Below are 25,574 nucleotides of genomic sequence, written 5' to 3'. Positions count from 1 at the left end.
GTGGGATGTCTGTCTGCTTAGCGCCAGGGGCTCTGACAACGATACGGTTCAGGTCAGAGAGAAGCAGTGAAAGAGAGAGATGCATAGAACCAGAAAGAGGGTGAGAAGGAAAGAGACGGGAAAATAAAGATGCATAAACAAGGGAGAAATGTCATAGAGGGACTGTTGTGATACTGGAGCCTGGAGGCCTTGCTGAATGCAGGGTGTGGCCGATTTCTACCCAGGGTGAGGGGATATCATAGTTGCATGGTTTGACTCTATTTCCCATTTTCTCTCCATTGACAAGTAGCAGGGATAAATTCCTGGTTGCAACAGACCATCAAAGCTTATTCTTGTAAGTCCATAAATTTCATTAGACTGCACGCATTTTCAGTGTCTGTATTGCAAAAGGCTGCATACGATATCAGCTTTTAGAAAATGTCTGAAATGGTCGATTGCTTTTATAACTGAGCTTGTCTTCACAGCCATTTCTACACCAAGGACGCTGATGGTTGAACCACACACACACACACACACACACACACACACACACACACACACACACACACACACACACACACAGCTGAGAACACATCCGAGTGTTTCTAAGCCAAGGTAGCAATGACTCAGGTGTGGAACAACAATCACATGCACAAAGCAAAGACCTGACCTCACTATGACGTCAAAGTCTTAAATGAACACAATTTGAATCGTCCCAGGGTGAAAGTTTATTTCCACTTCATCCACGTGGATGATGCAGTGAATGGAAGGAGAGAATGAATAACAGGAGCTAGGTGTAAATTATGAGCAGCTGTGCCTTCTTCTTTTTTTTTTTCTTCACACAGAGCATGTGGAAAGGGTAGGCACTAGGACCTGGAGTGAACCACACAGGAGGGAGGGAGTAGCTTTGGGACTCCTTACTAAACTTTTAGAACAATCCATTTCCCAAAGAGTGTGGGAGGAAGACAGACAGAAGTGAATGGCCTGAGACCTGGATTCACAGCTTTAAAAGCAGGAGCGGGATTTTAATTCTGCCCTTGGCCTGGAGAGAGTGAGGTGGAATATACCAGAATTTATCTGGAAGTTGTCACTCACTGAGGAGACAGAAGAGAAAAAGCATTAACAGGGTGGTGAGTTCTTGTTCTTTTAAAACTCTAATTAAACATGGTGTTAATGTGTGCTGTGTGTGTGTGTGTGTGTGTGTGTGTGTGTGCATATAGGACAGATAAATTGACAAGACAGAAGAGAGGAGAGTCTCTCTGAGGAGATTTACACTAAAAGTTTTCTTCATACCTGTCATTAACTGAATGTGGAGCCTCTGAATTGAGATTGAGCTCAGCAGCAGCCACTTAGTTCTCTGCTGGTGGGAGAAAATTGAGTGCCATACACAGGAGGTACTCAGAAAAGTTTAACTTGGTGATGAATGTAAAGTTCGTGTTGTCTCAGTTCTTTCAACATTTGCAGGCAGATACAATAGTTTTCCAGGTATGTATGGATGGAGAGAGGGAATGGAAGAGGAGAGGGTGTAGAGAGAAAGAGAATAGAGGTGTGGATTGGGGGAAAAAAAGGGGTTCTCCAAACTTCAATGAGAACCAGTTCACTGTTCAGAAAACTCCTGGGACATCAGGTTACCTTCTTTCTCTCTCTCCCTCTCTCCCTTTTTTTCTGTCTGTCTCTCTCTCCCCCTTTTTTCTATCTGTCTTTCTCTCCGCTCATGTTACACAACCCTTAAAGGACTTGTAGATTCTGATGAGCTCCGATGTCCAACATGAAGTATGCTGCTGAGGTTATCCTTGTGTCTGGGTGGGGCCTGGCGCTTGTATGGGTGTGCAGCTGATCAATGTTTCATACTCTCATATGTATATTTGTGTGTAATTGTGTGTGTGTCTGTAAGTGTGTGTGTGTGCTAAACACAGACCTCATGCATGCCACTCCTACCAGGGAATTCCTTTTGGGCTTTGACAGGGGAGGAATGTCACCGCGGACCAACATTTACGCACACAAACAAACATTAGACACCGAAGGCTTCAATGGTATCTGGTCAACAAAATTAGATCTGTTGTGTTATTATGATCTAAATTTAATCTGAAGAAGATTTGAGTTAGGATTCCAAAAAAAAAACCAAGAGCTAGTGACAAATCAACTTATAATAAAACACAAAAATATCTGTACTTTGTCTGCTTCTGTGTGTGTGTGTGTGTGTGTGTGTGTGTGTGTGTGTGTATCTGTGCTAGACAGGGATACTTATCTAAACTTTCAGTGTAGGCCTGTGAGTGAAGCTCTCTCAGGAGAAAGGTGCTCGGCTCTGTGCAAAAATAAATGTTCTAAATTGTTTACGAGCTTAAATTTTTGCTGCCAGTGTGTTGCTGGAGGGGAGCTGACTGTGTTTTCATCACCTCTCTGTTGGTCCACAGAGGAAGTGGAAAGAGAAAGCTGCTGCAGCCCAGCTGTATATCTTACATGACAACTCAACAGATAATGTACTTTGTCCATGCGGTTAACACAAGGCACATTTTCAGTTCAGCTGACATTAAAATGTATATATTTTCTTGGTCTTCTAGATATCAGCTTTATACATTTGTGATGTCCTGTGTTATTTTTATAGGAAAAAAATGTTGGTCTTGTCAAGACAATTCAGCCATCTACCTACCTAAGTAGAACTTTTTTTTTTTTTTTTAACATAGAGCCAATCAAAACATTTCATTGTGACTGTTCTATCCATGTGACAGTGACACTGACTGACAGATACATGTCTACCAGTAGATATACATCTACCACATATATTTTATTTCACACTTTGACCTGTTAAACAAGCTGGGAAACATAATAATGTCAAAAACCAAGATAAATAGATAATAAAAGAAACCCTTCTGCTTGCCAAGATTTCTTATTTTAAATGCAGAGCAACACCACTGCTGACATTTAACCAACCGCCTGTCTCTTGGCTTGTAGTCTACAACAACAATGTATCTTCACTCCTCTGCTGGCTCACCTGTCCATCAATCATGAAGAATGATCAAGAATCCAGATAGCTTCAGTGGCATTCCCTCACTTTCAGTCAACATTATTATCAACAATACATTTCAAATCATTTTTACATGACTTTTAATTGCAGAAAGGGACGATGTCAAAGTAACCTTTGCTTAAGTGAAAATTAGAAATGGTCGTAGTTATATATATATTCTTTAGAACCAGTGGCATCACTAGAAACAGCTTAACCAATCTAAACGTGTGTGTATGTATCTGTATAGAGGGCAGATGGACAGTGCTGTTTTCCCCCGCAGACAAAGATGTCTGTGATTATTCATGACCCTCTCAGGTTTCCCTTTGAAGCTGAATTACAGCTTTCCCTATGTTAGCACCTGTGTGTGTATGTATGTGTGTGTGTGCGAGAGAGAGTCTGTGTGAGTGAAACAGATAAAGGGTGATAAATAATATTGTGTAGTTACTATGAAACAAATATTGAACTGACTAAACTGATTCTAGAAATGCATTAGTGTACAGCACCAACACAACACTTTACACATTTGTCGGCACACTATGTACTATGTATATGAATGGAATTGTTGTTACTACTGTATCTACTCTAGCTTACACTAGTCAGTATTTGTTACTGTTTGTTAATAGTATGTGTATCCTTTGCAGTCTTGAATGTCTGATACTTGTGTTTTGTACAACCTATGATGCAATTGTGACAGATTTAAAGAAAAACTTAATCTCCAATAAATCTCCAAACATACTAACATAAAACATTTGTACTATTGGGTAAAGTTAAGCCAGTATTTCTTCATTGCAGTTTAGTGTGAAGTAAAGTAGATTATGTAGATTATAAGTGTGATGTTGCGACTTTCAACTAATAATGAATGCATGAATGAGGCAGCATACATTTTTTGAAAGAACTATAATATTTAGAGAACATCTACACAGGCACATAAATCCAGCTAGATGTTTGTTAGTTAACTGGTAAACTAAGCAGTTAAGCAGTTGTTGATAGATTTGTCTCCTACTCATTCTGTGGTATCTTGGGATTTTGTGTATTGATAAGTTTTATCTCAAGAGTTGTATGTATGCAATAATGGACTAATAAATTATAATCTTACATGTCTCACACGCATTATCTTTATTATGCATTTGCAAATCTATCTGATAAATAGAAGTTTTGCCTGCTTAATGTGGCTCAGTAGTCAACACATTGCTGTCAGATAAGATATATTTCGAATATTTTGGTCACTGCTCTCCAAGTTGGAAGGGTGGTATGATGCTATCATCTTAACAGGCATGCAAATCTATGAGATTGTACTAACTCAGATTATGACAGGAAGAGGATCCACCCCTTAAACACATAAAGGAAGACTACAGGGTTGTATAGGACACCTGGACAGGGGAGAGGCTGCGACAGCACACCTGGACTGTCAATTTAACTGTTTAACCTGGGGGCCTAAAACCAGTCCTTAAAGTCAGATTACAACCACAAATATCATTTTCAAAACAACAAAGTTTCACTAAAAAATTATTTTAATGGTCCTGTAATGTTTTTCAAAAACAGATATAAGCATATCACAAATATTGTTGTTGTCTGGTAACCTCTGGTGTGAAACCTGCACAAAGCACAACAATGTGTCCCTATATAAGAAGATAAGGGATGTTGATTTATTATTATAGCTTTCTTTGTTTCTTTGTTGCTGTTTCTTTGTTAAGACACCTCTAAAAGTGCCACTTTCTAAAAACATTTTCTGCCACTTTCTTTGTTTGTTGGGCCAACAGTTACAGTTTAACAATTAAATCAATGCAAACATAATGATTATGTGACGAGATCCAATACAGACATGTTAAATTACATGACTACTGTCCTGGAGAGTGTTCTTTACTTTGGTAAAGATGTCAACAGACTTAGCTTGACACAACGGCTGGTAGTGTTACTAGATAATTTGGAACAGGTCCAGCTGGCAAGGCAAAACTAATTTAGGGCTCCATTCACACAGAAACATGACATCTGATCATCTTACCAAAATCATATAGCATTTGTTTTTGATCCAGGTCCAAGACAGCTGTCAAGAACATATTTGAAAAGAAATAATATAACCCATGATGTGACAATATGGATATATGAACTTGTTTATATGATTCAGCAAATAAGAAATGCATTTTTTGATATCCTTTTTTTTATTAGAGCTGCAGTCAACCAGAGAAAATCTTGGTTGACTGAAGTTCTACCCACTCCTCAACCAACCGATTGATGGGAAAAAAAATCTATAAATCTCTAGATTAATACCTAATATGAATTCTGCAAAGCTACACATGGCAAAACTTACAGCTTCCCAGTTTGAAGTGAGATCATGGACAGCCGGTATCAATCCGTCATTGAGCCTGAGCCGTCACCAGCGTTTGTTTGGAAAGAAGTAAAATATACACACACATTGCAATCAAAAATAAACTTTATCCACTTGGATCTTCTGTCCTCTTACACTGAGGGCTGATGTAGTGATCTGTGCTGGCATGTTGTTAATCAGTTTGTTAATCATTTGTTCAACAAGTTCAAAGTAATGATGTTTTGACATCCTCTCTTATTGGTCTTATATTAAATCAAATAAAATCAGAAACACATTTGTTGAGTAAAATATATTCAAATATTATTTTTAGTCATAATCAGTATTTTTTCTATAATATAACCTAGCTCATACAAATTATAATCATCCATTTCAGTTTCAGTCCAGCCTAAATTTAGGTGACATAACAGTTACCTTACATGAACAAAACATATCATTAAGCAACAGAAAGAATCTCTATGTGATGTTTGAACATTTAGAACAAAGCGTCCCTGTTTGGGAAAAAAGCAGTGAGATAATAATTCATGGGTCAAAAGGTAGACCCAGACCCCGCTTTGGTTATCTTCTGGGTCAGATGCAGTCTGGCACAGGTCAAAACACCAAATGGGGTAAGAACATCTGGTGTAAAGTGAACCAGCTGAAGTGTTCGGTCTGAAATCAGTGGGAGAGCTCAGAGGTCAGAGATCGGTCTCCGGGTGACGTCTGTGTTTGTGGAGGAAAACGGCGATCTGGAGGTCGCTGCAGGTCAGGATCCTGAACCACGTGGCACAGGAGCGGAGAGCACAGAGCAGAGTGGAAAATACGGAAACGTGATGTCACCTCCCAAGTTTCTTTTTGCAATAATTCTTGTTGACATTTCCTTTACAAACAACTTCGCACAGTGTTTGGGAGGAAATTTACTCAAGAAGAAATCACGGCTAACTTTGTTTGACATTTGTAAGATACTGAAATTGGACAGAATCGTTGTCAGGCATGAGCAGGATTCTTTTGTTCCAGCACCTTTTTCCCCATATGGACCTGGTTTTCAGCCCCTTTTCGCTATACAAAATATAATACACTCCTGTGTTTGGACTTTTGCATACATTCAAAACTGAATCGGGGTCTGTTAATGCAAGTGGTCTTTGTGTTTGACTGTCGAAGTTAGGATTTAGACAGGTGCTCCATCAAAGGGTCATGTTTCCTGTGTTTCTATGTCTGCACACATGTGCGTGTTTGCACTGTATATGCTTAAAAAATGACAGCTAAATGTGCAGACATGTCTGCTCATTCCTCATTAAATGCCTCTATGACTTTCAGCTATGGCTCACTCTCCTCTCAAGCATGTGCACGCAGCCCGAACACACAGTAGCTGATAAAACACCAAATTACTAAACCTTTTCTTACCACTAGAATAACAGTGTTGTGATCTTAATCTGTTGACTAAGTACACGTCTGATGTTTGTTTCATTCTTTGTGTGTGTGTGTGTATCTGGACTGATGTGATGACACTGGCTCACTCTCACTTTCCTTCCCCTTTATCCCGATTAGTAGGTTGACTAAAGCTTGTCTGGACATGAAACTCACCCTTGTTGCCATCAACAGAACAAGAAAACTTGATCTTTTCAAATATTCAAATCCACTCCAAAGCCTCAAATAAGATTAAATTGCCATTTGCTAGACACTTTGTTATAAATATGTTTGTAGCTTTTACAATAATCTGTTCTTATAAATGCCCATGTATTCAGAGAGATTACGTTTATGCTAACAAAGACAGTACAGAAGAAATAAATACATAAACCACGCCAGTTTTGGGAGGAATGTGGTTAGTACATGTGTGTGAGCAATGCGCATGTGTGTACGTGTGTATGTATATGTGTGTTTGTGTTGGATACTCATCTAACACACACACACGCCTTAGCCCCAAGGATACAAGTGGAGCCACTCATTATGCACTTATTCGGATTATGCCGATTTGAGAATGCACAGTATGCAAGAGGATGAGCCAATGGCTAGTCATAACAGATTAATCTCCTACATAGTGAGAAGAAAATTAATAAGGCGTCTTTTTATAGTTGTTTTAGCCAGACAGGACCCCAAGAACTACCTTTGTGAGGGACTTTACAAGCAGTTTTCTACACCTTTAACTTCAAACAATCATTTTCAGCTGTCAAAAAGCTTGTTTTTTAGTTAAAAGGTTTTCATTTTGGGGAGGATGACGCTGTAGGAAGTCATTTCTCTCCCGCTGGATTCACTGTTAGGCCTGTGCATCAGCTCCACAGCAAATATTAATTCATCTAAAACACTGCTGCAGATCACATACACACACAAACCCACATGCAGACACGCTGGAAAGTAGCCACTTTATCTCTCTCACCATAGCTCTGCTCACACACTGAACATGGCATGCTGCTAACAGACAGAGGATGGGCCTGGGAGGTCCCACGCAGACAGGTGGTTGACATCAGCTAGAGAGAGGGAGGGGAAGGGAGATATGGACTGAGAGAGGCAGAGAGACACAGAAGCAGGGGAGAGAGAGAGAAGATGACAGAACGATGTGGAGACCACACAGAATAGAAAATGGCCGGGTCAAGTCTTTAGTGAGAGGGGTGAGACTGTAATCAAACAAACGCTGGGAGTGACAACATCACATTTTTACACTCTTCGGAGGATTCAGGACAGTCCTGAAAAAGGCCATTTGTATCAGTAAAACAAAGTGGATTGTGCTAGCCTGTTATATATGAGTACAGCGAGAGCACATCTAAATCATTTCAATATCCTTATTAGGACTAAAAAAAAATGAAAAGTCTAAAGTTACCTTTCATTTTTCTTCACAAACCGTCATGACAATCCAACCAAGATATTCTATCCTCAACCGACCGCTATCCACTGACCCATGTCTCTAGTAAGTTAGGATTAGAGGTTACAGTAAAGAAGCTGTCACTTACATACAGCAGGATGTCATCGTGTGAGTGAGGTCTTAACTTTCCTGGAGTTTCCTGGAGATATTTAATCTCCACATGCTTCAGAGGTGGTGCATTGTCGGCTCGACCTTTCACCCAAAAAAACAAAAGAAAATTGAATTAAGTTTAAACTAGTTTAACATGGATTTGATTTATTAAAGTGGATGGCATAGCTCAATACTAGCTTGAATGCCAGAGCATTTCCTCTGTACCGTAACAGCCTGTGGAATACGCTCTATGCTTTTATGACTTTAGTTCATTATCAGGATATGCCTCAAGAAGGGACTTGATCAGAACATTTTTCTCAGTGATCAGCTCTCCACCCCCAGCTGCTCTTTAGATTTGAAGATTATTTATTTGTTTACTGCATAATACAAGTAAGACCACTGAAAGAACACCTTACGTGCATGTCCGAATGTCTGACGCAACATATACCCAATTTGCTTCTAAGGGCCCACACCCATGTTTATGGCGTCAGATGGGAGTACCACACAAATGGGGCGTAATGGAAAACTTGAGGTTTCTGAATGAGCGCATGTGCCTATTTACGCCCACGTTTCACTTTATGTTCTCTAGCAAATTTACCTGGGTGACTCATTCACGATTGCTCCTCTGCTGTTTTGTTTACAACAGCATGCAGTCAACGCGTCACATGCAAATCTATATGCTCGATTTCGTCAATGGTGCAGGCTGTGAAAGGTGCATTCGTAGCACAGATATCACACTGCAAGATGATTGAAAACTAAAGATGATGAACTGAATGACTCCTTCTATGACTCTTGGTGTCGGAGATTTCATTCACATACCTGCTGATATAGTTATACTCTGCAGAAGGATTAGTATCAACATGAGTACTTGGACAGCATATATGCTTTTCAAGTTCTGCTACGGTGGATGCCCTGAGAGTAAATAAGCAACATGAGCTACAACAGCTCTGAGACATTTGGTTTTCTGCCTACTGGAGTGGAGCAGAGTTGTAAGGGATGTTTTTTTTCTGTTAAAGCTATTTAACTGTCTCTTACTCTTCACTCTTTGTAACTCCCTGTAGTCTTTATTCCCTCCTCCTTCCCTGTCCTTGAACTCCTCTTTGTGTCCATTTCTGTTCCCCTACAACCTCTCTGCCTCTTTCCATCACACACTCCTTTATTCGCTTAATTCCCAAGACATCTCATTGCCCATCTGTAACCCACGCTCCATTACTTATTGCCTCTCCCCATCCCTTGATGTCTCTGAGTCCTTTCTATCCATCCCTCTGTCTATATCCTTCTCTGTGGCCAGACAGACATTCTTGCCTCTGGCCTTCCTCCTCTCACTGCTCCGCCTTGGGATCTTACATTCTCACCAGGAAGAGGGAGTTATTACTACAGCCATGCCAAAAGCTTAACCACTTGTCATGTGAAGATTGTTGAATGTCAAGGTCATAAAAACTAGGGGTCTGGAAAACATGTTAATCATTGTGTTCATCCTGCCTTCAAGGCCTGGAGGATTGGCCTCCCACGTCTGCTGGTCCAGTGCAGGGAGAGGGTGGGTTGACTAGGGATGGGCCTGGTCTTGGGGAGGCAAAAAAAAAAGGGGAGACGACCTTTCATTGACAGCTACAGTGCCCTGGCTGTGGTTTTGTCTCATTGCACAAGGAATCTCATGCCTGGAGTTCTGCTGGGGTCCAAGACAACAGCCGTGAGTTCATCATAAGGACATTAAACAGCACCACATCACTGAAATTAGTTTTCTATGAGGTTGCCGTGACCTTTTGAAAATAGGAATAAAAAGTGGCATCAGTTGTGTCAGAAACAAAGTGTTCAGGCTCACATTAATGTCTGCAAAGTTCAAATTTGTTGAACTTTGACCCAGCTTTAACTTTATTTTATTGTATTTATGAATTTCCAGAATTAGCTTCAAACTAATGAAAAAACGTACATGCTTGGTGAGATATCACCATGCAAGTGCAGGTACCAATTAATTTCAAAAACACTCTTTGAGTTTGTGAAACAGGGCGATCTACCGTTTAGTACAGCAAACAATGAGGAATGTGCAGCACAACTCTTGTTTTTTCAGCCTTTAGTTTAAATTATGCACAATATTTCTCAGTTTGTGATATATGACTCATGTTGCCATAGTGTCTTTTATTTACTTATATATATATAATATATAATATATATATATATATGTGTGTGTGTGTGTGTGTGTGTGTGTGTGTGTGTATATATATGTATGTATGTATACATAGCCAGCCTGCTTGTGAATATTTTCACAAACATATTCAAATCACATGACAACAAATACTAGGCAGTAGTAGGCAGTTGTTGTTTTTTTCTGGGAAAGTACTTCAACTACAAACCGCATCATTAAACAAAAAACAAAAAAAACATCATATCCTGTTACGTACAAAGAGCTGCATTGTTTCATTTTAGAGTTTCTGTTTGCTACTCGTCCCTTTGTTCCAAATGTAATTACTGCTAAATTTCACTCTCAGCTAAAATGTTGTTTATTTTGGATTCCTTTCACATACACCACAAGGATGCAATCTTTCTATTATGACGAATCATTGTCTGACTTACTGTAAGACAATGTGTGACAATAAGGAAAAGGCTGAGGTTACACTGTTGTCATGTCTCTGCTTTGTTTCATGGTTGCCCTTGTAAATACAAAATGACTCTGGAACAAATATTCTGCCAAGATCTGCCTTAAAAGTTTTACCACAAGAAGCATTATGCACAGCTGAGTACGTGTGAAATCTCAGTTGATAAAAGATTTCTTTCAGCCCAGAGAGATACAGTTTAGACTATGCCAAAATTATGGTTCCTGGGACTGTGTTTCATTATCTTTGACGGGGATGTTGTCAGTGCTGAAGTGTCTTTAAGCCTTACTAGACCAAAAAGAAAGTTAGACATGAGTGTATAGTGAGCTCATATTCTCATTTGCATGTTATTCCTCCTATTGTCTGTCATACAGCTAAATTGCATTGGCACACTTTTTCCTCCTTGAGTCTTTTCTTGCACCATTTGTATTAGTGAAAAGTAAAAGTGGAGCCAAGCTGAATCAACTGTTTAATTATTCCAGTTCCAAGACAAATTCCTTCTACTGGGAAGTGATATCCTTATTGTTTGTGTTTTTGGCTCTATAGCTTCTGAAGCAGTAGCCAATTATATGTAGCCCACAACACTAACACAGTCTAGATTGAAGGTGGCCAAGTTTGAAAAGAGATCAAATCTCTAGTGACGAGGTCTTCGGATATGATCAGAAAGCGCATATGCAATTCTCAGAACAAAGGAAATGATAGAGAGGATCTACAAGACCCATATGAGCAGCGCTCTGCACCTGCACTTGGACAAAGGCGTTAGCTGGACTGGAGTCCAGATTCTTTATTCAATTAAAAAAACAAAAAACTTTTAAATAGTTTCCATGCATTCTTTTTTCTTGCATGTAAGGGCTACGCATTCCTTAAAAAATATGAGATGGAAGCAAGATTTGAATTTGATTTACCATATAAGCTGCACAAGAATAATTCAGCTACTCCAATGACAATTGAAAACGGTTAACCGAGTATATTTACTCATAATTAAGTTGCAAAATGATTGCTAAAGCTGATGAAACTGCTTGATATGAATCACAGATGCCATCTCAATGGTACAGGTAGTTAAACATGAGGAAATAGCTACCTGTGTACAAATGAAGACTGAATTATGTCTTTTTAAAAGCATAAACTTTGACTACAGTATTGGATTCATGTAACTCAGGTAGTTATTTCTGTCTAGTGTCACCCTTTCTTTCAAAAAAACTGCAGAGGGTTAGGAGGATAGAATACTGGCAATGGCAATGTTTTGCCATAGCAGACTGGTGAGGCAGTTTCTGAAAGGCAATTGTTCGTCCACCGTCAGAAGACTTGATACTTTCAGGGCCACTGTCACTGACACCTGACTCTGACCTACAGTGATATGTGTGACACATCTAAATCATTTAGATTCAGTGTGTATGTGAGTTTGTGACTGAGCCAACTTTTTAAACTGACAAATGTTATAAGCTCAGCTGATGTTTTGTTTTATGGAAGCTGTGGAACTGATCATTAGCTTTGTGTATTATCACTGTTTGTAGGACAACTAGACCGATAAAATCTAAAACCTTTTGGCTATCCAGCACAAGACTGTACTTGTTTGGTGTTGCTACCCAAGTGGCCACTAATCTATGATTGCTAATGGTTTAGCTGGCTACAGGGCAATGCAAAGCACATTAGCTGTATATAACTTATGCTCATATCATGATCCTGGCTCACAATTAGAGGATGTTTCTGCCATTGCTGCAGCTTCAGCCTCATCCATTTTCTTTACACTGACTATGTGAACAAGCTTGCATTTCGCGTGGTAACCCCATCAATTGAAGAATTGACAGAGACCTGTCAGGGAATAAAACACAAGTATTTCCATGTATTTTCCAACAAACACTCTCTAATCGGTCTTGGTCCGTTCTGTCGCTGAAGATACAAAACACAACACTGCCGTCTTCTTTAGTGTCTAACCACTGAAAGTGGAGAATTATTAAAGAAGGATGAAGAAAAAAAAAATGTAGGGGGCTATAGCCCGAACACCCAAGCCAGGCAACACCCATGCACTTGCACAATGTTGAGATCTGTTATCACTGTTAGATCCAGAAATGTCCACGTATTCAGGAAGTTACTCCTGGCTTCTAACCGTGAGAGAAAAGACGAACATTCAGGTCAGATTCCAGGAGCAGAAATGGGAGAACCTCGATAAATGACAGACTGACAGACAGAGAAAGAGAACCAGGGAAAGTCACGAAGCAGCAGGATGAAGACACTGGCTCATTGCCAAACTCTGTTCCTTTTAGTTTCCACACCTTGGCTCCCTGCTTCCCTGATATTCTCAAGATACCCTGAACAGATACAAAGGCTTTTATTTTACCACAGCGGTTGAAAGGAAACACTGGTGGTATATGTGTATTAAATCCTGCAGGCGCCAGATGCATATAAATTTACACATACTAATCAAAACAAGAAATGAATATCAATTACAGACGTGATATCCTCCCTCTCGCAGCATGGCACCATGTTCATTTATAGTTTTATTACAGGTAAATTTGTTTGAAATGGTTGCTCATAAAACCTGAGGCTGCAGATGTATTTCAAAGGTCTTGCTGGCAGCGTTACTGAGCAAGGAAACATTCAGCGGATGAGTGAAGAACCCGCTTGTATCAGCCAGCTAAGTTGAATGAAAGGTCAGTCTTTGGAAAGCTACTTTTTTTTTGTTGAAAAAATACATTTCAAAGTTGTAAATACATTTACCTGTGTTTTACGCCAAGCATGTTTTATTGCTGCACCCATTGGACCCATCTAGCTAATGCAAGCTGATGTCAAGAAGAGCACATGTGTTCTTTTCCATATTGTAGCATTTGGTCAGTTCATAACTGATTGTAAATGTTCTTTTGTTCTGCATATTTTGCATCATTTGTCATCGCACTGAGGAGTCAAGTGCTTTAACAGGTTGTGTGTGCCTGTCAGTTTGATGCTGCTGGTCTCTTTCTTCCTGTGTCTTGAGGCTTCAACAGCAGAGTTTACTGTTTGAAGTATCCCTGATGTACAACAGGTGCCTTGGTTCTCACAGCAAATGTCTTTTAAACATGAAGACAAGGGGAAGGGACAGGGCAGAAGCTGATCTTCATCTCTGCTTCTCACATTACAGCTGTTAGAGTCTCATAGCGTTCACTTTTAGTTTTTCCTGCCAGCCTTGAATTAAAGCTAACAGAGCCACTAATGCTAAGAACCTTTAAAATGTAACTACAGCAGTACCTGCCATGTTGTTAAGTGATATAAGTCTTTACACTCCTCGCTTAAAGCCACGCTCAGTCGCCATGCTCAAAAAACTCAGTGATGTGAGGAGGTACAAGCATAAGCAGACTTTCTAGCTTTGGTTTTCACTGTTGACTATCGTGTATCTGCATTTGATTTTGACCTAAAATGAAAACCACAATTTCTAGTGAAATTTGAGTGGAATTGCACCGAAATGTTTATTAACCACAAAAAAACAAACAAAAAAAAAACATGTTTCTGTGCAACGCGACAGTGAATTTCAAACTGGTTTGTATTAAATCATCAACCATCTTAATAGACTTCATTGATGATGTTTGTGTTAATAGACCACAGTGCTGCATCATTTTGATGAGAATGAGCATTGCACTATTTAAATGTTTCTGCCATGCAAAAAGTCGAGTTTCGAAAGTTTATTTTAGAGTTTATAGACGTGTGCTGTGTATCCTATATGCAAGACTTTTAAAGTGTTTCTAAGAATAACCAGCTCACTGACAGCCTCTGAAGAATGTTTGGCGAATGTAACTTCATTGGGCTTTTAACAGATGCAGCATGACATCATTTTGCGTGACAAAAATCCACTTCATGGCAGTATCTTGGCTGTTGTATTAGTTTCACATGGCAGCATGTCTAAACTGTGACATGCAGATTGTCTTCCTGTAAATGATAAACTTTGATGAGAACTGTGAACGGAAAACAGGAATTAGATGAGAAATGGAGGCATTAGAATTGAAAGTATGACTCTGTAAAGTGAGAAAGCATCTGATGTGCATTCTGTTGCAAATCTCCATTTCTTTATTAATCATTTCGTCCTGAAAGACTGATCCTTATACATGCTTTTTTTTAAACATTGATTAATGAGCATCACATAACATTTCTTTTGAAGAAGTATCTTCAAACATTTGGATGCGTGTAAAAGTGAAAAGAGAGCAAGTTGACCTGGCAGTCATCCCTCTTAATAATTATTTCCAGTGGATGACAGAAGGAGGAACTGCACTGGACAGAAGTGATGAGAGACACAGAAAAACTGTTTACCTTTTTCTGTTTTTCTCTACATCACCCTCCCTCTGTCTCTTTTCTCTCTCCCTTTTGCTATCTCTGAAGCTGTCAATCTCTCTTTCTCACCCCCTCATAATCTGATGCTGTTGTCATCACTCGGAGAGAGAGGTGTGTGTTTGTTTGAGAGAACCGTTGACATGACACTGCTGCACATCTTTTAACAAGGACTTGTATCTAATGACTAATGTATCCCACAGATAGGAAGAAACCTCTGCTCAATGTAAACTAACCTCGGATTGATGGCAGGCAACGATCTCCTGAACTGCTCATGTTTTGGCCCACCTGCCTTGTTGTCATTGTATCACAGTCAACACAATGTACTGTAACCACATGTAGTAATTTGGCAGCTTGTAGGTACTGGAGTCTGATCATTGGAGCATCTTGTAGACTAGCAGCTTGAATTAAAATGTGTTGCAGAGTAACACTACATAATCAGTACCAGTAAATGTGTGGCTGGGCTCCACTGCCTTGGGCTACGTAATTAGTCACTCTCAGAAGTGTTGTACTCTCATGCAACTTGATGATTTGTTCTCCAGATCACAACCTAGCAGCTGTGTGACTTATGTCTTCTTTTACACATACTTTCATTAAACTTTGACAATCGTGTTTGGCCAGGTAGTGGCATGCGGTGCCATACGAGGTGATGGATTACTCAACAGAAATGGTCTTGATTTACAGTTTGGCAAAGTTGGGCAATCAGCCTGTTGTGAGAAAGGGAACATCCTTAGAGCCACATGAGGCTGTTTTCATAAACATCCTCCTTGGTTCAAACTGTACGACACATGAATCATAAAAGGATATTTAACAACTGCTTTGTTTATACCACTGTATTAATACAGTATGTTGAGTGTCTGGAAATATGAACCATACTGTGTCTGTCATTTCTCTGGTATTATACCTTTGTCATTCTTTGGCTGCCACACGTGAGCAGGACTGTCTCCTACTAGTGCTATTATTCTTCACAACATCCACCACTTGTTGTCTTGGTGTACTCCAATTGTTCTGGCTGAATATTAAAGAGGAAAGCAGCTCACTGTCCTGTATACACCAAAGTGCAGGGAGCCTCACACAGCGCTCTAAGACTTTCTGTTCTTTCACTACCATATGGATCGTCTTTGCCACACACTTTGTACTGTATGTATGTAAAATTCATTGGACTGTTTCATCTAACCCTCTGCATAGGTGGTTGAAATATCTAACTTTCCAGTGTACACGCTCTGGCAGCACATGTGTTCTTTTTGCAAAACTTTACCACAAACAAACAGCAGTGGGAGCACATCCAAACCATATTCACTGAACGTGATATACAGGAAAACCACAACGGCATCTTATATGGCGGTGCATGTGTGTGTCTGTGTGTGTTTGTTATTTTGCATACAGTATTTGTGTGAGAGGGTTCAGAGGGATCACCAGACATATTCTGATCCTGTGCTGAAGTAATCCTATAAGTCAGAGGTGCTCTCTAAACTGCTCTGACCCCTGTGCTCCTATGCTGCAGTGTTTATGCTAGCTCCACTGGCATTAAACACAAGCCACATATTTTTAACATTAGGATCCTCCCAGCTCACCCTGGGCCATGTAAATAGTGTGCTGCCCGTCAGCCGGGATCAATCAACTTACCGCCTGTTTGGACCAGCTCCATATGTGTGCGTGTGTGTGTGTGTGTGTGTGTGTGTGTGTGTGTGTGTGTGTGTGTGTGTGATTGGCTTTATTGAAGCCAAAAGATGTCACTATAGTAAGTCAGTTTCTCGAAAGTCTCAAACAATAGCTCACTCCATCCGGAAGGTTTTACAGATGCTATCGTGTGTTGGTGTGTGTGTGTGTGTGTGTGTGTGTGTGTGTGTGTGTGTGTGTGATTGGCTTTATTGAAGCCAAAAGATGTCACTATAGTAAGTCAGTTTCTCGAAAGTCTCAAACAATAGCTCACTCCATCCGGAAGGTTTTACAGATGCTATCCTAAACTGATCCTGTGGCAGTGGTTGAAGTATTGATGTGTGTATAGATTTTTTATTTAAGAAAAAAAAACAACAATACAACAATGTTAAACCATTTTATTATATGTTAAAGTTCTGTATTTAAAGATGTGTAAGATATATCTGTTAAAGGTAAAAGTACCATTAACAAGTCATAGACCATTATTTGATTTGATTTTAGTTATTGGTGAAATAATATGTAAGCAGAAGTTAACGTTGTGGCTGTTTGAGGAAAATACTTTTTGGATCATTTAATCTACAGCAATGCATTTAAAAGCTCTCAGTATGAAAAAAGAATTGTGCACATTTATAACAGGATATATGTGAACAGCTGAATCCTGTTATATAAATGTGGTGGAGTAAAAAAGTAGTGAAAAATAAATATAAAGTAAAAAGTACAACACAAATACTCAAAAAGTACAAGTTCACATTACTGTAGTTACGCTCCACCACTGCCTTGTACACAACAACAGAAAACATGGCTTGGAGGACAGAAATATTAAGAACATCCTGAGCCTGTGGGAAAATACCTGAAAAGTCTGAGTTGCCATTTCTGATGGGAACAAGGCCAGTGACATTTTGATATCTTTCAGCTGCTTGACGTTGTCTTTGAATTTTGTTCTATGCAGGCAACACTGACATCTTCTGGTTATTAGGTGCTACACTGGAGGACGTTAATCTAGGACAGTTGTTCTCAACCTTTTAGCGTATTTAATCAGGTTGGTGTTAATCTCTCTCAACTCATTTGATTTTGGCTTTATTCAGTGTTTATAGATTAATTGAAATTATGGTGTCTTCATAGTCAACAGTCAAAATATACAGTAATATACTCTTATAGTAGTATATTTTTGAGTTCTTGTCTCCTGTGTTGAATGTCATAAAAGGGTTGAGATCTGCTTTCTCTCTCTCATTCTACGCTGCTTACCGCAAAATGTTATTTTATTTTATTCCATAACTATATTGCAACCCTCTTCAGGGTCCCGAACCTCAGGTTGATCACCACTAATATAGAAGACCTGGGTGCCACAAAAGATTAAATAAAAAAGACATGAGCAAGATTCTCTAATCACTTCTATGCTGTACCTCTCAGAGCAAGGTTGAAAAAATTAAACATGTTCAGCTAAACATTTACAACACCTCTAAACTTTCCAACATCTACCAGTAAGAAGTGTTTTACAGGAGATTGTAGATAAGTCAAAAATACTAACACACCAGTTTGAACTCACCTCAGTGACCTTCTGAGTGTTTGTGTGGGAGCTTGCGTGTGTGTGTGTGTGTATCCATACACATCTAAGCATGCAAACTATTCATAAAAACAACCTTACACGCATTCCTACATTCAAATGTATGGCATCTGTTTCTAAGGCACTGTTACGTGTGCACATGTGTTCATATCCCCTTTTCATGACGCATGTTGGAGTGCTTTATGTTCAATATACATATATGTAACATCTAATGAAGTGTGACATGCCGCACATTCCCGTGTATGGCAAGTCTAAGCTCTAAGAGTTAAACACGGTGAGTGTGTGTGTGTACTTTGCATGAGATGAGGTCAGATAGTGGTAAATTGTGTATGTCAGTGAGAGCAGTGGTAGTAAGGGGAAGAGATGAGAGTTTTGCAGTGCTCTCAAAATCATGTCATTTACATGTTTGCCTTCCTCTCTTGTATTTCTTGGACTATTTTACTTCTAGGAAGTATTTAATTCACAAATGATTTAGTTGCTAGATGTATTACTGTATTTCTGTTTGATATACAACATTGTCTTGTAACCCCATATGTAAATGGCTGAATATATGGGTGAGACACAAAAATAAAAACACACTACCAGTATGTCCTGCCTTGTGAGTTAAAGATTAGTTTTGAATGGTAAAGTCAGTCCTATCAATTCAATTACCAGTGTAATTTATGGATTTAGTAAATAATAAATTGCACAACATACTGTCTTTGAAAAGCTGAATTGTGAATATATGTTTAAGTATTTGGTCTGTATGTGTGTGTTACAGAGCTGTGGTTCAGGGGGTCCAGATGGCAGGCATGAGGGGCCTGGCCTGCACTGGAGTCTGGCTCTAGAGTCCACAAGGGCTCCCACTTTAACTGGACACATTCCACAGGTAACTTAACACTTAATACAGCAACACACAAAACAAGACACAGAAAGTTCTGCGTGGCTCTGTTTATCGATCTGTCTAAAGCATTTGACACGGTGGATCACAATCTCCTTATAAAAATTCTTGGTAGGAATGGTGTCTCCGAACAAGCTGCCTCTTGGTTTGCCGACTATTTGGCCAATAGGACACAATGTGTTCGGATGGCTGGAGTTAGCTCCACCTTTCTTGAGGTCACAAAAGGCGTACCTCAAGGATCAGTATTAGGGCCCATTTTATTCACTATTTACATAAATGATTTGTGTGCAAATATGTCAAATGCCTCATACCACCATTATGCAGATGATACTGTCATTTATTGTTGCTCACAATCAATTCCTCAGGCTTTTCAACTTTTACAGTCCGCTTTTGATGCAGTGCAGATCCGTTTGGAGAAACTAAAACTGGTTTTAAATGCTGATAAATCTAAATTAATGTTTTTCTCAAATTCATCTGTTCCCTTTGAAAATATCCCTTCGATCAGAACTGCCCGTGGTGAAACTCTAGAGCTAGTCACCAGCTATAAGTACCTGGGTTTCACTATTGATGAGGAGCTCTCATTTAAATTACATATCAAAAATTTGATATCAAAACTCAGGGTGAGGCTCGGTTTCTATTATAGAAATAAATCATGTTTTTCTCTCAGAGCTCGGAAGCTTTTAATATCAGCCACTTTCCTACCTGTAATTGATTATGGCGATGTTGTATATATGTCTGCGTCAACCAGCTGCCTTCTTCCCCTGACTCCTGTGTATCACTGTGCTCTACGGTTCATCACTGGTTGCCACCGCCTCACCCATCACTGTGAACTATATACAAAAGCTGGCATGCCATCCTTGGAGATAAGACGCTACACACACTGGATAACTCTGGTGTATAAGGCTCTTCTTGGCTTAACTCCCACTTTTTTATGCACTTTCCTTCGGAAAACCGAAAGCCGTTATGCACTGCGCTCAAGTGATTTTCTACATCTTGCTGCGCCTCGAGTCAGAACTGAAACAGGTAAAAAAGCCTTTAGTTTCTCTGCCCCGTCTGCAGATCTTAAAAAAAAGACAATGGAAATCATTTGAACAGTGCCTATGCTTTTAAATTGTTAATGTATCTATAACTGTTATTGTTACTGTTGTTTGTCTGTTTTTACCACTATGACGTGTGCTGCTGCCTTTCTTGGCCAGGTCACCCTTGTGAAAGAGGTCTTGATCTCAATGGGTTTTTTATCTGGTTAAATAAAGGTTATAATAAAATAATTAAAAAAAATCTACATTTGAGGACCAAAGATCTTCCTTCCATGGTGAACATGGACAAAATATTTGTTTCTAAACCAAACCACTTAAAGGTGGGGTCAGTCATACTGGAGAAAGATAGGTGAAACAACACAACAGGTGGTGTCCATGTTTACAGGACAACCTGAAGAGACAAAGTGACAGAAAACGTTGTTTAACTAGATCTGTGGAACACTGCAGATTCTTCATAAACTGTAAGCATTGAGCTTAGATACAAGATATCAACACTGTCTGAACTTTTTTCTTGTGTTTGACCTAGGACGTGTGCCCATGAGGTCGTCACCACTGGTCCTGCTCCTCCTGATCGGCGTCCAGGCTGTACTGAACATGGGAGGTGGATTGGCCTGGAGCGCCGGGACAGCCAGTCACAGAGCAGGACAGCAGCAGACAGCAGCAGGGGACCACCTTTCTGAACACCATTCTTCACAGGAGCATCGTAGGACCAGCCACCACAGGACCAAGAGGCCCCATCGGGCAGCATCACACACCCATGATCGGAGCCCTGTTGTCAAACACTCTACATCGGATTCCCCCCCTGACCCCTCGATCCCAGTGGTGGTGGACCCCAAGCTCTTCTCCAAGAGACGTTACCACTCCTCGCCACGTGTTGTCTTCAGCGAGGTGCCCCCATCACATGATGCCCTGGAAGGTGAGGGCTATGACATTGAAGGGGTGAGGGGGATGAGGGTAAGGCGCAAAGCAGGATCGCCCACCATGCACCGAGGAGAGTACTCAGTATGTGAAAGCATTACTGCCTGGGTGGGCAACCTGACACGAGCCACAGACATGGCTGGGAATGAGGTGATAGTCCTGCCTAACGTTACAATCAACGACAAGGTGAAGAAACAGTATTTCTATGAGACCACCTGCCGATCCCCTACTCACAGAGGCGCCGGGACTGCAAATGGGGGAAGGCCAGGGGGAAGGGGTGGCAAACAGGGCTCCAAATCAGGCAACTCGGGCTGTCTGGGCATCGACAGTCGCCACTGGAACTCCTACTGCACCAACACACACATATTCGTAAGCGCCCTGACCATCTTTAAGAAACAGACAGCCTGGCGTTTCATCCGCATCAACGCCGCATGTGTGTGTGTTCTCAGCCGGAAGTCTTGGGCAGGACGACTGGGACGCTGACTCGGGTGGACAACTCTTGACCACTGAACTATGAAACAAGCACACACATTTCTACTAAACAGCCACTGCAGCTTTATTGCCAATACTGTAATCCTCTTCCCCACCTCCAAACATACACACACACTGACCATAGCATTCAATACACACACACACACACACACACACACACACACACACACGCACACACACGCACACACAAACAGCTTCATCTATCCAACCCCTTGGCCCCTGACCCTACCTCAGTCTGAGAAGTCCTGGTTGTTTTAAGTTATGAGGACTGCATGTCATATTTATGGTTTATACAGTCAAATATGAAAATATATACAATATGTGTATATATACAAAATGAATTCAAGCTTTTAATGTTGTTGTTGTTATTGTTGTTGTGTTGTTGTTCATGCTGTTATTTATTAAACACCTCAGTACTTGCCTGGTTTTGTGTGTCAGTTTAAGAAAGTGTCAATGTTCATGTTTTGGCTTTAAAGTGGCTCTCATCAATATTTTTATATTAATAGTGAGTGAAATAGGAAAGAACTTGGTGGAAGTGACAAACCCTCAGAGAAAATCACCCAACACTGCAGCCCTCCTCCGTTATATGTTTCCCATGGATCTTTCAGTTCATTGTTTTGGTTTTACAGCCCATGACTTTAGTAATTTTGCTCTCATCAGCATGGTTTCCAAATGCAACAGGCAACTGTTTTCAGTGAAAAGCTCTGATAAACCAGCACTGCGATACCTGCCTAGCACCAAACAGCAGACAAACAAAGTTTGTCACTAGATGGTGAACATAGTGAAGCATTTAGCAGCTAAAGATATTTCCTTCAGGAGTAGTTGGAAGCCCGACCAGAGCAAACAGGAGTGTGAGCATTGGATTTAAATTTATTAGATGGCCAGAGGCACATTAATGCCAGATTAATGCCAATGCTGCTCTGTGTTTGCTCAATGTGTATATAAGCAACTTTATGAGGTGTTAATAATCCATTAATGCAAGATTTGAAAGAATAGCACTATAGTTGTGCTCTAAAAAATGAAAGCCAAAAAAAAAGTACTCCCATTAAGAGTAATGAGATTAATCTTTAAACAATTAGTAGGGTATAAGAAATAAAGAAAAACCCAGTACCTAGTTAGTTAGGGAATATTAGTCAGGTTCCTAATATTTATCCAACAGCAGCCATTGGCAGAGCAGGGTTGACCTCAGAGGAATGCAGCACAGACAGTTCGACCATACTTTTCATACATCTCTAGGCTCTTCCCAGGGTGAAGGAATGCTGTTCACACCGTGTAGGCCTGAGAGTCCAGCTCTGCATTTCATACACAGAGGAAGATGGATTGGCTGTGGTGTTCTCAGCAGTGCAGAAGAATTCTTGTCACCTTGGAAAAGTGGTGTAAACACAGCTGTGGGAAATGCCTGTAAAGACTGCACTGTATGTGAGGGAAATATAGGGGGTCATGCGTACAGACGGGTGACGAATTTGGTCCAAATACTTCCCATAGGTGCTGAACTGGACTGAGATCTGATGACAGTGAAGTCCATAGTAAATCCACACAATTTTCATGCTTATCAAACCATTCAGTAAACCATTTTTCCCAATACGGAAGCGACTCTTAGGGAGTTTCTCCACTCTCTTACTCAGGTTGTTCAAGTTTAAATGAGGGTGCAGTATGGGATAACCAAGAGAAATTTTCACCCAACATAATCCACAAACTATATGATGGTTTAGCAATGATTGTATGTAAGTATTCTGTAATGCATGGTGAAGGTACATGGAGCACAGCAGCACAATCACAAAATTATATTTTAGGAACATGCAATTATATGTCAAATTTGGGCTGGTAAAAACAAAAAAAGGTAATAATACACTGACTTATCCTCATTATTTGAGTTGATTTTAGTCTTTGGTAGTACATATTCCCAGAACATTTTCAATCAATCAAATTACCACAAACCAGCTGACACTGAACTGAACAGGGGACCTTCAGGGTCTCTCAAGGCCATGGGACAGTTACCCGCTTTGACAAGCTGGTAATTCGACCCAGTATACTACAAATTATCTTTGTGTTAGCAGAGAAATGGGTGCCAACCATAGACATCCACAAAAGACAAGAAGCACATTTTATCTTTACCAACATGCAACTTCTCTCAATTTACAATGAATACCTCTGACAGGATTGTGTAAGAATATACTACCCTCTTGTGGCCAAGTTTAAAAGTATACCTGATAAATGTTGGCCCTAGATGAATAGGAAAAGAAAAGACAGACAGTATTTAGCTCTCCTCTTTGCTCTTCTCTCACTTAAAGTTCTCCTCACATCATCACCCTCCCCAGGTGTCAGTCTGTGCTCTCTCCCTGCTGCTTCACAGATCATACAGTGCACGGTGATATTCAGCTCTGGGTGTGTTGCCAGGAAACCTCATCGCAGCAAGGCTGTCTGATCAAAGGTTTTTCAAAAAGTGACCTCAGATAACCTCGCACTTTGGCAGCAGATGCAAACAGGCAGTGGGGTGTGTTGACTGTTTTCTCTCAGTTTTGCTGCAATCGGTGTGATGTTATCCAAGGCGGTAACCTGTGTGTAAAGAGAGAAAGATGAGGTTGATTTCTGGCTGTAAACTTGGTACATCCACAAACTTCCAAGTAGAGCCACAGGGTGATCTCTGCATTGTTTTCTTCTCATGATTTATCCCATTTTGTATAGCTTCGTCTCCAGGCAATAAATAACACTCCCCGTCCTTGACAGCTGCTGTCAAAGAGCCTTTTAACAAGTCACAAGACCATTTCTAAAACTCTTATTCTCCCAGTACATGAACAAAGAGCACACGTCCTCAGGCGACTTTCCCTAAAAACAAATGACAGTACAGTCAATGTTTGCTGTGTGACCAGTAGATGGTGGTATGCTGCCACTGATTGAAGTCTCTTTCACCTCATACCAGTTTGCTGTTGTAATATGTAATCAGTGTTACGATCACAGCTTAATTAATATAATTTTCACAAACTCAAACAGCCTCAACAATTTTACTAAGCTTTAGTTTAGTTACACTTTCATTTGCCTCGTTACAAAGTGAGCCAACATGGACCCAAACAGCCGTCGTCATCAATAATGACCTCAGTTCTCAAAACCCAACATGGGTGTAACGGATAATAATAACAGCTATTACTGATCCCACCCATTCAATAGAGAAGGAGCAGGAGGTGGGTGTCGATGTTAATGTGGGTATATTCAAAGTCAGGTGAGATTTATAAATGCAGTTAAAATCTGTTTGTCTGTATGACAATAATATTAAATATGGTCATGATCTGTGGTGCTATTGAATATATAATAGAAAATACAAGCTATATACATATGCTCAGATTTGTTTGATGGAACATTGCAAAGAAATAATTGGAGATTATATTATATTATATTAGCAGCTTTATACGAAATGTATATTTCTGAAAAATTACCTGAATAGATAGGATAAAACTGCAAAGAATATATATTTGATGAAGATATTTTGAAAATCATAAACATATGAATAATTTGCAATGTTCATTATAAATTAGAATAACATAGTACAGTACATACTATGCTATACTATATATAGTATGCATACATGTTATGTAACGGGTATGTATATGAAGTGTGTATAAAAAGTGACTAAGATCATATATATAAACATGAATGGAATGAACAAAGCCAGCAAACAAAGAGCAGCCAACGACAGACCTGCTAAGTATCATGTTGAGCTGTAAAATGATCTAGTCAGCTATTTATTATCTATTTTCATGAAGGTTATGACCTACACACATATTTCTTCACATGCCTGGAATCACATAGCAACTAAGTCGCCAACAGTCCACAACAACCATCGAGCAGGGACACAGTGGTCTAGTCCCAATCGTCTTATCGGCCTTTCCTCTTTTGGCTCTGCTCTGGTTAGC

The 25,574-nt window shown here is 40.0% G+C and overlaps 1 protein-coding gene across 1 annotated transcript; it reads left to right on the top strand.

The window, feature by feature from the left end:
• Positions 1–833: 833 nt before the first annotated feature.
• On the top strand, positions 834–22,084 carry ngfa (nerve growth factor a (beta polypeptide)). The gene is made up of 3 exons (XM_010746968.3): positions 834–1,109; positions 19,100–19,207; positions 20,783–22,084. The coding sequence occupies exon 3, from the start codon at positions 20,794–20,796 to the stop codon at positions 21,655–21,657; it is 864 nt and encodes a 287-aa protein (XP_010745270.1). The 5' UTR covers positions 834–1,109; positions 19,100–19,207; positions 20,783–20,793; the 3' UTR covers positions 21,658–22,084.
• Positions 22,085–25,574: the final 3,490 nt, after the last annotated feature.

This window comes from Larimichthys crocea, chromosome XV, assembly GCF_000972845.2.
Source record: "Larimichthys crocea isolate SSNF chromosome XV, L_crocea_2.0, whole genome shotgun sequence".
In the NCBI taxonomy this organism is placed as follows: domain Eukaryota; kingdom Metazoa; phylum Chordata; class Actinopteri; family Sciaenidae; genus Larimichthys; species Larimichthys crocea.
This window is presented reverse-complemented; position numbering and strand designations above follow the sequence as displayed.